Source organism: Mus pahari, chromosome 11 (genome assembly GCF_900095145.1).
Source record: "Mus pahari chromosome 11, PAHARI_EIJ_v1.1, whole genome shotgun sequence".
Taxonomy (NCBI): domain Eukaryota; kingdom Metazoa; phylum Chordata; class Mammalia; order Rodentia; family Muridae; genus Mus; species Mus pahari.
In genome coordinates, this window is record NC_034600.1 from 39,221,828 (window position 1) to 39,237,641 (window position 15,814).

A 15,814-nucleotide genomic window follows, 5' to 3' on the forward strand; every position below is an offset into this window, starting at 1 on the left:
GCACTCCCCTCCTCGGGTGAGGAAAGGCGCTGGATGCCAGGCGGACACCCCTCCTCGGTCGGGGAGGCAAGATGTTGGGCGCTGGATCAGCCTGCGGACAGCCGCCAGGCGAACACCCCTCCTGGGCAGGAGAGGCGCAGGACGATCGGGTCCAGCTGCTGCGGGTCCCCTCCGCATTTTTCTCCCGATGTATAGTAATAGGAAAATAACTTTGTAAATTGAACTCCTATGGGTCCCCTAAAACCTAATCCCACTGATGGCGAATATAGTATGCTGTTCGCATTCACCTCTGTCTTCAAGGTGCCATGTGGTGGGCATGTTCCTCAGAAACTAGCTCGGAGGAACCACCGTTAACTGGTTTTCTCAGTGTAATGTTAAGGGGATTCTTTTGGTAGATGGCAATATCACAAGATTTGAAAGGAGAAATCGTCTTTTGGTTGATGCCCAGCAGAGGACAGAGAGAACTGCCTCTGTGAGGAGAGACTTAAATTTTGACCATCTCTTTCGAACTAAGCCATTCCCAGCCCTAAAAGATGAATTCTAGCACTTCATGGAAAACAGCAAACCTGGGACTTCTGGTGCAAACGGAGAGACAAACAAACCGTCTAGCAGCCTCCCCCAGAGTCACTGTATAAGCAAACGTCAGCAGTCGTTAGACTCTGAAGAAGCAGGTGGTGGTTAGAGGCTTGGTTTTATAGTCACTCCAGTGCTTCTAAGGGCCGTGTGAGAAGTGCCCAGGATAGCCATAGACAGAAGCAGAAGTCACTTCTAAAGGAAGAGGAGGCGGTTAGTGGCTGCTATACTCACACAAACATTTCCCATCTACCTAACTTTTAAGTGCCTTTTCCCAAGTGTTGATAATTTGAGAAAGCGAAGAAACTCAGAAGCCAGAATGGAATGAACCATAATATGGTGCCCATGCAAATGTATTGATTCTTGCTTTATCTCATTCCAACTCTTCTTCTGTGCATAGTTTCAGGATAGTATTGTAGAAGCAACTTTAATAACGAGTTTTCTTCTTGTCCATTTCCTTGCTTTCTTCTTTACTCCCTCCCTTCTCTGTCTGTGTCTATTTTTCTGTCTCTGTGTCTCTGTCTCCATCTGTCTGTCTGTCTGTCTGTCTGTCTGTCTGTCTGTCTCTCTCTCTCTCTCTCTCTGTGTGTGTGTGTGTGTGTGTGTGTGTGTGTGTGTGTAGGGAATGAATCCTAGTACCTTACACAGGCTAGACAAGCGGTCTATCCCTGAGCCTTACCTATTGCCACAACCTCTCCCAATTATGTTTAGTTAACATTGCAACACACAGTTTCTCATGTAATTAAATTAATGTGCATCTATTTTATGCATTAGGAGGGGTTGCATATTTTAATTAGCTAGTCTCCTATAATTGGATATCTAAATTATTTCCAAATTTCATTATTACTGTTAGAACTTCCAAGATTGCTTCTGCATATGAATCCCTTCTCACAATTAAATTTACCTCCAGTATTATTGTATAAAAGTATGTCACCACATTAAAGCTTTTGGATTTTATTAGCATATTCCTTCCAAAGGCTTTATTTCATTTGGAAATCATATCAGCAAGATGTGAAACATATTTAATTATATATATATATATTAATAATATATATACCCATCTAGGATTTTATGAAAAATAACTTTGCTAACTTACAAAGAAAGCAAATATAAATTTAGAGATTTTAATTTCTTTGATAATGAGATAATGCAGTTTCTGTAGTTATAATTTTGTTTCTAATTTTACAAAATATATACTTACTGGTTGAAATGCTCATTTTTTTTAAATATGGGTTTATAGCAGTGGTTCTCAACCTTCCTAATGCTGTGACCCTTTAATACAGTTCCTCCTGTTGTGGTGACCCCCAACCATAAATTTATTTTCATTGCTACTTCCTAACTGAAATTTTTGTACTTTATGAATTTGTAACATAAATATCTATGTTTTCTGATAGTCTTAGGTGACTCATGTGAAAGGCTCTTTCAACCCCAAAGGGTTCTTGACTCATAAGATGAGAACCACTGGTTTATAGCTTTATTTTTCCCCCTCTGTTTCTTTACATTGTTGATACGTAATCAACACTATGTCTCCACTGTGGAGAAGGTGGAACAGTCATGGTGAAATGTTCCCATCCTTAACGAACTTGGATTGGTAATCACGCAGTGTGTAGTTGGAATAGAGTGCCTTATTCAGTTCTAAATTGAAGAAAAAAATGATTAAATTTAGAATCCTTAAGGAACAAAGTGGAAATCCGTGCAACTTGTCTTAGGCTTTTCACAGTCCACAGTAGAGGCCTTTGTGATTTGGAGACATGGGGAAATTGATAGATGGGTGGGGCTTTGGCAGGATTCTAAAGAAGAAAATGTTCAGGTGATCAATTTAAAAACATGAATTTGAAGCTCTGAGTTAGAAACAAACATGGAGAGATTAGAGAAGTCTAAGTACATCAAAGCAATGCTGTTGAGGGGTGGGAAGGGTAAGACAGGTTAAACATGCGCTGAACAGATCATCTGACCTCTCTACTTGGTCTTTGAGATGCCTCTGCAGAGAAAAATCCCTACAAAGTGCAAACTGAAACCAGATGTCACAGGTTCGTTTTCCCTTGCCTGTCAGCTTCCTGTCAGAACTGAGTAGTTGAACTCTTCTGAAAAGTCATGAGACATTGTTAGAGCCGTGAAATTAGCTTTTGGGGGGAAAAAAAGTGAACAGGGCAGAATATTCATCTCCAAGACACTTTTATGGGCATGTGTCAGGGGTGGGGGTGGGCCACTTTAGACTCCTCCCTGTCCTGTCTTAGGCAGCTCTGTGAGCTTAGGTTGATCCCTCATGTTCACAGTTCTTGAATGACTTGCTGTGTCCCTTGAGCTCTCTAGAATTCTGTTTCTGGAGCCCAATCAAGAGCTCAGCTGAGAGATATCAGCCCATGACACCTGGACAAATGAGAAATGCTGTAAAATTCAGGAACCATCTAGTGTTCTCTTTGGGTCTGGACTAAAATGCCTCTGGACCTTCTCTTAACACAGAGGTTTTAGATGACACCAGGAAATCCAGGTTGTATCTTCCCTTGTCTAAACAGAGGCCACATGGACAAATACTATGTCTATCGTCTGTCTGGAGAAGGAAAACTCATGTACATTTAACTCACTGAGGCCATCAGTTAAACTTTTCATGAAATTTTTGTCTTGTCCCCTTGTTAACATTTGGAGTATTTATTTCGTAGGCGGATTGCCTTTCCCTAATTTATCTTCATAACATTTTCTGGCTAAGCCTAAATAAATCGAGCCTGTTTAAACTTCACAAGGACATTGCCTTCTATAACAACTATATTCTATATCCACTATTTTTCCACTATATTAGAATCTATTCAAGAGGACTAGGCCACAGCTGGGTGAGAGTGTAGTTGCTGAGCATGTGTGTAACACTGTGGGGAATCGTCACATCCTTGCTTCTCCCAGCCCTTTGAAAGAATGCTAGGGAAGTCAGAAGCAATTTAATTTCAGTTTAATGTACCATTAGAAATATCTACCATCTAATGAAAAAAAGAGACTAAATTAGAGACAGATCCAATTGAATACTTCTTAATTACTCACAGGCAATACGTTAGGATACTTCTTTCTCCCTAAAACACTGGCTCTCAGCCTTCCTTATGCTGTGATCTTTTAATACAGTTCTTCATGTCGCAGAGACTCCCCCACCATATAATTATTGTAATGTAAACACCTGTGCTCTCCAGTGCTCTTAGATGACCCCTGTGAAAGGGTCCTTCAACCCCACAAGGGAGCTGTGACCCACAGGTTGAGAACCACTGCCCTAAATGAAGAAGGTTTTATATTATACAACAAATTTATTTCAGTGAGTGGCAAGTTGGAACGCAGTGGTGTTTTATGTTAATGTCTGTGAAGTGGTTTAATGATTCAACCAGTCACTATATTACTCTAGAAAAGGGAAAAAGGTCTGGTTCCACAAAAGGAGAAGAAAAGGAAATTAATCCTAAGTGTCTAACATATACCCAATAGCTTTCCTGATATTTGAGGGCAACTGGAACCTTCCTTAACTCTTAGGTTTGACTACCATTAGACATCAATACATTTTCTGCTTAAATGTGCAGAATTATGTTTGGAGGAAACTCTTCAGAAATGTTTAGCTATTAGCTAATTAATCCCTACAACCACCCTTTGAGGTGGGTTGGGACAAAACGATTTTCTCTACTTAACAAGGAAGCACATGTGAAGTAAAGGGTAAAAGAAATGGCACCTTTCCCAGTATCTTACAGCTTCATATGTCAAGGTACTGGNAGATATTAAAATGATTTTTCTGATGAGCACTTCAGAATGTTCGACACTTAACCTTTAATCCCCTGAAAGGACTCAGCTTGATCCTTGCTCCAAAGCGCCACAGTTTATCCAGGTAGTTTAGGCTCCTGCTCTCAGTGTCTAGCTTAGCTTTCCTAATCTGCTTTGCCTTAACTTGTATTTCTGAAGTATGTTCCCTGCAGGGATGGGCTCTTCCTTCTTTCCCATTGACTTTTATATGGAAGCTTCTGTCATAATGACAACATATGTGCCAGTGTTGCCTCCTGGTTTTCATTTGTGTATCTTGCCTAGAGGGAGAAACACGTTGTCTTGTCTTGTCTTGTCTTATCTTTGCTAAGGGAGAAATTTGTAGAGACTAAGATAACTGCCTCCCTGGGAGAAAGAAAGAAAAAAAAATGTATATATAGTTTTCAAACATTCTTAGGTGTGGGCATAGATCTGATATTTGTGCTGATTACTCTCTGTTGATAGTTAAATGGCATTGGTCCATGATAGCAACACCAGAGTGGTATGGAGATATAAAAAATACAAACTATGGTCACAGGGTGATCAAGTTTGAGTCTGGACAATGAATTCTCTGTGGAAAAGATACCCTTAATTTTGAGTAGTACAATACATTAGCAATATCTACTTTTTTGGCATTATTGAGATAAATGGTAGATATTTTTCTCAACAAGTAAGGCAGCAGGAAAATATAATCCTCTTGCTAGAATGCGTAGCATAGTTGGGTGGCAGGTCTTCTATTTTGCCTGCAGCTCTTTCCTCTTTCCCTGTCTGGCTTTCATAGCTTTCTGTCCCTGAAGGCTGACAGATGAAAAGTGTATCTGCATCTTCCGCTGCCCCCTTGCTCTGTTGTGTTTGGCTAGTAGGGAGTCTTGGCAGGTGATCAGAGGGGGTGGTATGAGGTCACATGCTTCTCTTCACCTCTTTCCTCCCGGCTGTGCCAGAAAGTAACCTGCCTCATCAAGGAAGCCAGCTCTGCGTGGTTGTCTTTTTGTAGATGCCGGCAGCCATCTCTGCTTGCTCCCTGTAGATAACTCTGCCATTGCCTGCTCCCAGGACTGCACTGTCACTGTGGGTTCCTCTACCCCGCCCCCATCTTCCTTAGAGCCTTTATTTACTAAACTCTCTTAAAAATGACCCTGATAGTCACGCACCATCTCCTGAGCTCCAGATAAATGATCCACCAATACCTGGTTGAAATGTGTCTAGGTGTGTTTTATTTGTTGGGGTTTAGACACTGTAGACAATGAATAAGAATCAGTTGTTTTGTTATTACATGGCGGCATGGTGGTACTCAGAGAAAGATGCAGATGGTGAAGACAGAAGTGTGCCCCATCTTACAGGCCAAATGTTTTGCTAGGTATTACTCTAAGCACATCTTTTCATCAACACTCAAAGAAGACCAGGTATTCATTTGTGTCTCTCTGCTAAGAAATGTCCCATTGTCTAGAGCTATACAGAGATACACTTATTTGACTCCCAGGTCCATACTTTTTTATGGAGGCCAGGCTGCCCCCTAGCTATATAGTTGGAGATTATGGTTGTTCTGTTAAGTCCATCTGTTTACTCATATTCCTTTAAGTTTTGAATTCCTGTAGGGAAGAATCTGTTAATGATGGGATTAAAGGCATTTAAGTCAAACGTCTTAAACGACTTGATTAATTCAGCAAGACTTTCCAGGTCAAATCCATTGTTTGTCTGACTTTACTGATTTGTTGGTTTGAAACCATTGATTAACTAGCTCACTATGAGCACTTCTTTGTGGTACCCTAAGGGTACTCATTACATTCCAGATGAATAATTAAATATTTTCAATGAGTTTCTCCCCAGCAGAGCATCAGCTTCCCACAGCAGTTATCTAGATGTCATTTTTTCTCTCTCTAGGCATGGACATTTAGATCATAGTTAGAAATGATCTCAATCCATTTCACAAAAGAAATGAATAATATATTTCCACATTTTTGGAGACCATCTAAGATGCTGAGCATCATATGTAATCAGGAAGGTGAGTCAGTTCCTGGAGGCTTATGAACTAAGTATTTTCCCTGTGTAGGTTAGTCCCTCTATTCAAAACCTCTTCTCTTCAAAGCAGTGACCACAAAAGCCATAAAGCCTAAAAAGCCTAAAAGAACTAATTATTTTTCCCCTAGAAACTCACTTTGGTTAATGCGTTTTTCTTTTACCTTTAGGCAGACATTTTCTTCAAGCTAGAAAAATCCTTTTTTTCTCCTTGGTAGCACTGGGTCTCCACATTTAGGGGTATTCTTAGCAATATAGTACCCATTCTCTCTTTCTATTTGTATCTTGCTGCCAGGGGGGCCTTGGCCTCCCTAAAAATATCTCACTTTGATTTTTAAAACTCTAAAGGGAGTGATTTATATGGGACTGAAACCACTTTTTTCAGCCTTGCGAGATTGCCGCTGTGGGCTGTTAGAGAGCACGGTGAAGGTCCCTACTCGGTGGTGTGATTGGGCTCTGCTGCATGTTTATCCCTTTGCTGAGGTCCGCAGCCATTTTGGATTCTCTATAGTCTCTCATGCTTTGAACTCATGTTTGGATTTTTTTGTTTTGTTTTGTTTTGGTCTGTTTTTTGTTTGTTTGTTTGAAGCAGATAACTATTTTAGATTACTGAATTTTCTTTTTGAATTAATTAATTTACATCCCAAATACTGCCAAATACCCCCCCCCCCCGAGGAATTTCCTCTATCCCCTCTCCCCTTCACCTCTGATAGGGCAGCCTCCTCTCCACTATCCCCCCTTCCCAGGGGCATCAAGTCTCTGCAGGATTAGGCACATCCTCTCCCACTGAGTCCAGACAAGGCATCCCTCTGCTACATGTATGCTGGGGTTGGTGGTTCAGTCTCTGGGAGCTCCCAGAGGTCCACTGTTGGTCTTCCTGTGGTGTTGCCATTTATAAATAATAACAGCTTGTACCTTAGTATTTTCAAAATTGCTTGGCGAACCAAATTCTTTCAGCCCATGACTATTGCTACTCTTTTTTCCTAAATGTCAGACAGGCGCCTTATTTTCCCTAAAGAACTTAGACTACATCCAAATGATGGCACAAACACACTGTTTCCTCTAACCCTCCACACCTACAATGACAGCCTACACTATTAGTCAATGTTTTAGCCAAGCTTTTTGACCTCATCTTCTTCCCTCTAGTGTAAGTCTCCCAAAAGCATATCATCCCACATACAATTCTTTCCTGTGAGTAGTGAAGCTGTGTATAGAGAAGTAAATGGATAGCAGAAATTTATTTAATCTGTCCTTCCTTCTAAATGGTCTCCTTTCCAGTGTCTAGGAGAGTGGAGGTTAGGAAACATTGATGCTATGAAAGTGACAGTTACTCTGGAAGAGTCTCTGGCATAACAGTTATTCTTTAACTAGGGAAGCAGCCCTCACCCTCTCTCAAGCAAGTTTTTCAACCTCTTTGAACCAAAGGTCTTGGGTACTGCTGCACAGCCGCTGGGACAAGACCATCGACTTTTATGTGGATTTACCAGTAACACAACAAGAAGAGGAAGCTGTGACGTCATGCTCACAGTCATCCTGTAGTCTTTAGTGTTTTCCCACTGGTGGCAAAGGTTGTATGTCTGGTCCCTTAGTGGAAAATTGGGGAGTCCCTAGTTTCCCAGCAAGAATTCGCACATGCCATGGTTCAGCAGCCTCTTCCATTCATGTGAGGTACTTTAGGCTGTGTCTACCACACCTATTTATTTCAACTGCTAAAAAAGTAAGCTCCGATATTTAACAGAAAGCAGATGGTACTGGGATCTGTAACTTGCGTTAAACAAAAGCGGTTTTGGAAATGTTCCTCCTGTCCACTTTTATCGTTTTAAACACATCAACATCTCTGCCTGTTCTGATGAATTATTTAAGAATCGCTGTCCCAGTCCACGGTGGCATTTCGAAGTGCACATGTTAATCATATACTTGATTAAACATTTCCTTGCCTTTTTCTCCAGCCTTTCAGTTGCCTCTGAGTGAGTAACAGTTGCAGCGAGAGCACCGAGAACACCGACACTGGAAGCAGCTAGTGGCATCCGAACTACTGAGAGTCGTCGCACCATGGAGAGGGACACTTGTGAGGTACTCACTCGGAGCAAAAGTGTAAGTACCTTTCATCTTCACTTATTTTGTAAAACGTGCACTTACAACGGTTCTAGCTTTCTTGGATTTAATGCTGAGGTGTTGCAGTTAGGGTTGTGGTTAACCTTTGGTTAGCTTTCAATACTCTAACTGTATGCAGATTGTGAATAAAGGAAGTCTCATTCATCTGTGTGGCCTAGTTGCTATTTGATGGGTCTCCTTTGCAGTGTAGATAGATGCCTTTCTACTCATTCACATAAGCTTCATTGCTGAACACCCTGATATCTGAGTGCATGAAACAAATATGTAGTTAAAGTTAAAATAGGAAAAATGTATGTCTTGACTATCAATCTGTCTAGATCGTTCCAAACGGATATATTGAAAGCAAGCGTGTTAAAGGTACTTATCAGCCAAACTCATTCTGAAACTCCATCTCTTCATTAGCTCCTCACTCTGGCATAGGTCTCTAACTACCCATTTTAGTCTTCCTTTCTAACGTCTTTTAAGTTGCCCTTCTCTGTGCTCTGAGGTGCTTTAAGCATTTGTTCCAATTGTACAGTGCCTGTAAGGTACCAGACTCATGACAAATTTGAGTTTTGTATCATCTTACGAGGGAATAAACAACACGAAATAAGGAGAGCAGTTGGAGAAAAGCTGTACCAGGCGAGGGTGAAGGCAGATTTAATTTCCATCAGGCAAGTTCTAACAATATGTCCCTTTGTTCATTTACCCAAAGGGAAGAAGCATCCAAACAGATGTGCTCGTGACGTAGGGACACTCATTTGAAGGCATCAGGAAAACCACAAATGCAAACACATTTCTCTAGTGTGGAAATGTTTTGTGTTTTGTCCTGAGATCCTATCTCGCCCAAGGCCATCTTTCATTCTTCCTGCAGAATGGGGATGAGTGTGTAGAGAGGACAAGTTAGTGTGCCTTATAGCATTTTAAAAAAGAAAGAAAGAAAGAAAGAAAGAAAGAAAGAAAGAAAGAAAGAAAGAAAGAAAGAAAGAAAGGCTATACTGAGAGATATGCCATCAGTCATTTGATTGAATCCCAAGTTTAATAACCAACTAAATAAATTTAACAAATTGGTGAAGTGTTCACATACATTTGTTTTAGTCATTGGTCTTTGGTGATATGGAATTTGCATAACATAAAAGGCCAGAGCCTTGTGCCTAGAATTCTTTTCATCATTGTGCATAGTTGCTAATTATAATAGGGATGACCTGTATACAAATTACCAAACTAAGAACATGCCTGTTACTGAGTTTTCTTGTTTTAAATCAAATATGATTTATAGCATATCAATATGATACTTCCTTTTGTTGAATGTCAGGGGCACATGGTTTGAAAAAAATTAAAAAGGCAAAGAGGAGAGCATTTTGGATAAATAAAACATACCATTTTGTTCATCTCCATTCTTGGAGGGAAAACTCTTCTAAAGGTAAACAATTCTCAATGGTGTGACTTTAAGGGAACAAGAGTGCTGAATGATTCTAGAAGGTTCCCTGTTTGCCTTTGTTTTTGTGCATGATTTCTTCTTCTCTCGGGAAAGGGTGAAGCTTCCCAGACCATGAGAGCTTGAACTGCCTACATTCAGGTGGCAGGAGCGACCGGGTTCTCATTTGCTTGCTTCCTCCAAAGCCACTGGTGCAGAGAAAACTCTTGCGTTTTGCCCGCACAGCTGAGCGACTCCGAGCAGGGTATGACTCCTTATCTGAGAAATGAGGTGGCTGATTTACTAGTAAGAATTTGCCACTTCTAGATTTGAAGCATGGTCTGGTAGTATGTCACCTCTACCCATTAACTCTTTGCCAGGATAGAATCCTGCACCGCACCCCCAGAAGCAGCTATTCCGTGTTAAAGAACATTCAAATAATTTAATTTAAAAACTGTCAACTCTTTGTTTGGGCATTATTTCATTTGGGAATTTAAAAATAATAAACATTAAATGGGAAGACTGTTTCTGTGATAGTCCACATGTTATTGCGTGCGAAAAGCCTGTATCTGTCAGCGTGAATGGAGGCATATTAGTCACCTGTTGCTGAATAGATCCTGTGTCTGTCACTGTGAATCAAGGTGCATTAGTTTTTTTTTTTTTTTTTTTACTTCAGTGACAAACTGGAAAGAAGCAACTAATGAAAGAAAGGGCTTATGGTGTTGCACAGTTTGAGATTTTAGTTGAATATTGCAAGGGAAGTGTGGTAGAAGGGGCTTGGCCACAAGGCAAATAGAGTCAAGAAGCATCCCGCTGGCTCCTCCCCCATTTCTCTTTTCATTCAATTCTGGGCCCCAGGGCCTGGAGTAAAGTTATACACAATAAAGGAAGGTTTCCTTTCTTCATGCAGAGCTCTCTGTATATCACATTGACCAACACATACACATATGTATCTCCTATGTGACTCAAATCTAAAGTTGACAGACCATTGTATAAGGCATACAAGAGAAGAATGGGTTAGGGCTATTTTTAGATGGTCACCTTATTAGTGAGTTCCTTTCTGAGAAGAGTACCAGTATAGTTTGTAACACTTAGACAATCTCTATTTAATGTAAAAGATAAAGGCATTAAAGAGGTAGTTAAGCAGATTCCTGTTCAACATCACTTTCGAGTTTAGGTCTCATGCGCATTCATAAGTCGGGCTGGCTTATGTCATAAAATACCAGATTGGTGACTTAAATAGAAATGTATTCTTCTCAAAAACTTAAAGGCTGAGACTCCCAAGAGCCAGGTACACACAATTCATTTATGGTGACAGATCACTTCCTGGCTGGCTTTCTGATGTCTTGTAGTTAGCTGCATCCTCACTGGACCTCACAGAGCTCTGCAGTCCCTTCTTATTAGATCCATCTTCCCAAACACCTCTCACCCCCACTGCTAATGAAGATCTTTACATTGAGAACTGGGGTTGTAACATCTGAATTTAGGCAAGGTGCAAACATTTATTTAGCTTATAAAGATTTGATTTTTTTTTAAAATTAATTAACTAATTAGTTTTTACTTATTCACTTCACATACCATATAATGTCCTTTTCCTGGTCACCTCCCTCCCACAACCCTTCCCCCATTCCACAACCCTTCTCCAATTCCCTCCTTCCCTCTCCTGTGAGCAAGTCAGTTTGATAGTCTTAAAAAATTATTTCAGTGTGTCACTGGGATATATAAACCCAATGTGGTCAATACTGAAGAATCATCATATTATTTCAACTGTTTGACATTAGAAAGATCATAATTTCCTGTTTTGCTAGTTTATATTTGAGAACTCCTTGTGGTAGTTTTGAGTTTCCAAGCAACTCTTCACAGACCTAGAGGCTCATTTTAATTTTTCTCTGAAATATTGTTTTGCTCTGACATTATTACCCTTATTTATTGTATGTATCTTTTACTTACTGTATGTATCTTTTTCTTAACATCTATCACAATATTATGAGGACGTTGCTTTCTGAAATGCCTTACTCTGCCAGTAGATATACCAAATTGGACTCAATGGAGGTGCAGGGGATAGTGGTGGTGGTGGTGGTGGAGGTAAGAAGAGGGAAAGAAAGAGGAAGAGGGAGGGGGAGGAGAGGGAGGAGAGGGAGGAGAGGGGGAAGAAAGGGAGAGGGAGAGAATGTCAGATGAGTATAGAGAAGGAAAAAGCTGGGGAGGCAGGATGAATATGATCACAATATTATTATATGAAGTTTTCAAAGAATTAATGAAAGTATGATTTAAAATGTCAACATACATGAGAGGTTCACAGGTAATTTCCGTTCAGAGGTAACAGAAATTTGATTCTCTATATTTGGTTCCAAAGTTGTGTGAAAATAAAGCTCTTACTTAAAAGAATGGTTCCTTACAATAGCTCTCCTGATATCTTCTGAACTCGTGATTTTTAAAAGTAGATCTTATATGCTGAATGAACTGGATAAATTTTAATAATTCATTAATCAGTTCTTTTGTATGTTGAGTTCTAAAGTATCTTTTTTATGATTTTTACCTAAAACTCTCAATTTGAGTAGCCTAAATGCATTGGAAGAGATTTGAGATGTCATCTGCTCAATTAGATTCTTTATTTTCTTGATGAAATTGCCCTCTGTCTTGGGATTCTTTTGGATGTTCTACATTGGGACAAATGTGTCACTCACCAGATGTCTTTAATTGATGTTCCCTGTTCTCTTGGGCAGAATTGTTGTTTAGTGTTTATTCAAAGCTGCAAGCAATTCCTGGCTGTTTGCAGAGCACTGAAAAATCCAGAATTTCTTTTTTACTTTTTTTTTTTTTTTTTTTCTTTTTCAAATGCCAAACCAAAAGCCCACCTATGTAGGCTATCAGTGCTGAATCCAGGAACTGGGTTCTGCTCTGGTGGGATGTGTCAGTGGGTTCTCTAAAACTGCTTTTAGGTGGTTTTTTAAAAATACTATTCAAAGCTCATATACTAAATGTACCCTGCTCTTAAAAAAAAAAAAAAAAAAAAAAAAAAACATTTTCCAATTGTATCTTTACCCTGGCTGATTCTGTATGGATGTGGCTACTCTCCTGCTGACCCAGAGTGAAGTAATTCATGCCATTTCATCTACATCTCTTTGTATGGGTACCCACCCGGTGAGGAAAGGCCAAAAGGAACCTTGGAAGGAATGATCCATTTTGTACTAGCACTGCAGAACTGCCTGTGTCTGTTATTCCTTTCAGCTACTCAGACATAGTCAGACTTGAGATTTTATGGCTGAAGTAAAACTGATGGATTCCTTGCCAGACCAACCTTATGTCCCTACTGTATCCCTGCCCATGTGAGGTACACTGCTGTAGAGTTGTATCAGTGTACAATTCTGGCAAATTAAAAAAGTTAACCCCCTCCCCCCATTTTTTTTTTCACTCGTGTTCACTCCCTAGGGTAGAAGAGACTCAGGAGAGATACAGTTACTAAAACGATTTGGAAAACACAAATTAAAGGCAAAATAAAAAATAAAAAATAAAAAAATAAAAAGTAAAAAATAAAAAATAAAAAAATAAAAAATAAAAAAATAAAAAATAAAAAATAAAGCTGCCTTCCGTGCTTTGCGAGTTACGAACTGAAGTGAGAACTTGTAGTTTTAGAGATTTGATTAATTTGACTATCATTCCTGACTCCCAGGTAATATTTCTGTTTTAGAAAAATTCAATGAAGCATTTATTAAGTGGCTGAGGTTATGTTAGGCTCCGGACATCTAATATGAATAGGATACTTGACGGTCCTACCTTTCTGGAACCTACTTGACAACTGCATTTATACATTCTATGATTTACTGAAATTGCTTCATCAGCCTGGCGCCCCAGGCCTGATGCCCCAAGCCTGTTTCACTGTGCTTCTCAAGGACTTTGCAGTACTCTCTCCCTTCAACCTCCTCATTCTCTCTCTTCTCCATGTTGTGTGGATCCTCTTTAGAAGAGATATTTTAGCTGTGAATTATGTGTCCTAATTGACAATTACGCTCATTGTTGCAGAAACATAGATTATTTTAGAGTAGTTGAAAGAATTTTTTTTTCTCAGATAATCAACAATGGTATAAGAATAGATGAGGGTATAAACGAATATGAGTTTAGAGAAAAAAAACCAACTTGAATAGGGAGTGATCAGCAGCCATTGGCCTTGAATCAATCACAGGTCACATGGCTGTCCCAGCTTCTAAACCAGTCACGAAATTGTTGTCTTCTAAAAAAAAAACAACTCACATTTTTAGATATGGTAATGTGTTTGCTGTTTCTTTTTAGGGCAACTTCAAGTGGGAGTTGAATTTCAAGTGATTATGACCAAGAAATAATTGTATATATATTTTTCTTAACAATGTAAACACCAATAACATATCAAAATGTAGAGGGGTTCTCTTGAATTGATGATGTATATTAAAAAATTTGTCTTATAGTCTTGCCAGTACAAAATGGAAAAAATTTAGGCAAAGCATATTAACTTGCTGGAGTTTTCTATTAGTAGTATTTTGTTTTAGAGTTTTTTTCCCCCCTTTAAAAATGTCATTGTTTTAGCTGTACCGAAATTTGATCCAGACGATTGGTCTATTACCTTTTACTCTGTGAAATAGCTATCAATGGGCAAGAGCTCTTATTGTTAAAACAAACAAACAAAACTCTTCAAATGAAATCATCAGCATGTCTGCCTTTCATGGTGGGTGCTTCTGAGGGCAACATGGACTGGTCCTAAGCTCTTCTGTGGTAGTCTTGGCTTTCCATCTCTGTGACTTGATGGAGGAAGCATGAGAGAAAGCAGTCAATAATCTGAGTTATTATCAAGTGCCCCTGAAAATTTACCGTGAGCTTTCAAGGATAAGATGAGCACATGAAATCGAAAGCTTATTATGAAGGAAAACAAGCAAACTAACAAAACCCCAAACTAAAGCAACCCGTGCCAACAAAATCGTTATATAATGTCCAATTCTATATGTGTACTTCTAAAACCAAACACTCGGTCCTTAGGGATTTTGCAGCAGAATTGACCCATCACACAAATAGATCACCCAGACCTCTTTTATTACTGGAAAGGTGGCTTGTGAGTTCATAAGCTACATACACTACGATGTACAATTGACAACTGCTGATATGTTAGACCCCAGTGTTTGATGGTTATCAATTGGCAGTTCAGCCAAAAGAACATGACTTGAATGAGTTGTGCCAGGACCCAGTCCTTTGCTTTTGTCACTGATAATCCCTTCCTATATGCCTGGAGTTGAGAGTATGGCCCCATTCATAGAGCACAGATTAAAAAAAAAAAGATACTTAAAATATTTGTTGTTGTTGTTTTTGCTACTATCCTGTCCCCGTTTTTTGCTAATTTAGTAATCTGGGGTTCTGTTTTGGCAGGCCTGCTTCTGTGTTATGCATTTGATCACGTGTTAGCTGTTACCATCCATAGTTTAATTCAGTCAGCAGAGTTTATTAAGCCCTTACAGACTGTTTGATTATGCTATAATAGTTATACTTCATAGAGCTGCATTCCAAATGGTACTCGAGAGACTCAGTGTCGAGATACCATGGTGTACTTTGGCATTGAGATTTTAGGCTTCACAGAGTATCTGGCACCCTGAGCATTAAAAAAACTAAACATAGTAAAGCTACCTTCAAACAAGCAATACCAAGGGCCAAGAAAAGCAACCTTTTCTATAAATCCATTTAAAACAGAAACTACAGGCCATGCTTTGTAATTCCTTTTATCTGCTTATTGAATGTATTTTAAAATATTACTAAGGCCCTGTCTTAGTCAGAGTTTCTATTCCTGCACAAACATCATAACCAAAAAGCAGTTGGGGAGGAAAGGGTTTATTCAGCTTACACTTCCACATTACTGTTCATCACTAAAGGAAGTCAGGACTGGAACTCAAGCAGTTCAGGAAGCAGGAGCTGATGCAGGAGCCATGGAGGGATGTT

At 39.5% G+C, this 15,814-nt stretch overlaps 1 protein-coding gene across 4 annotated transcripts in view; it reads left to right on the top strand.

Moving 5' to 3' along the window:
• The window catches only part of Pde4d (phosphodiesterase 4D), a 1,422,283-nt gene that overhangs the window by 349,623 nt on the left and 1,056,846 nt on the right, over positions 1-15,814 (top strand). For all 4 annotated transcript variants that reach the window (XM_029543935.1, XM_021208481.2, XM_029543934.1 and 1 more), the window contains one exon: positions 8,298-8,442. In XM_029543935.1, the coding sequence (XP_029399795.1) occupies positions 8,401-8,442 (42 nt within the window). In that variant the 5' untranslated portion in view covers positions 8,298-8,400. The remainder of the gene's footprint in view (positions 1-8,297; positions 8,443-15,814) is intronic.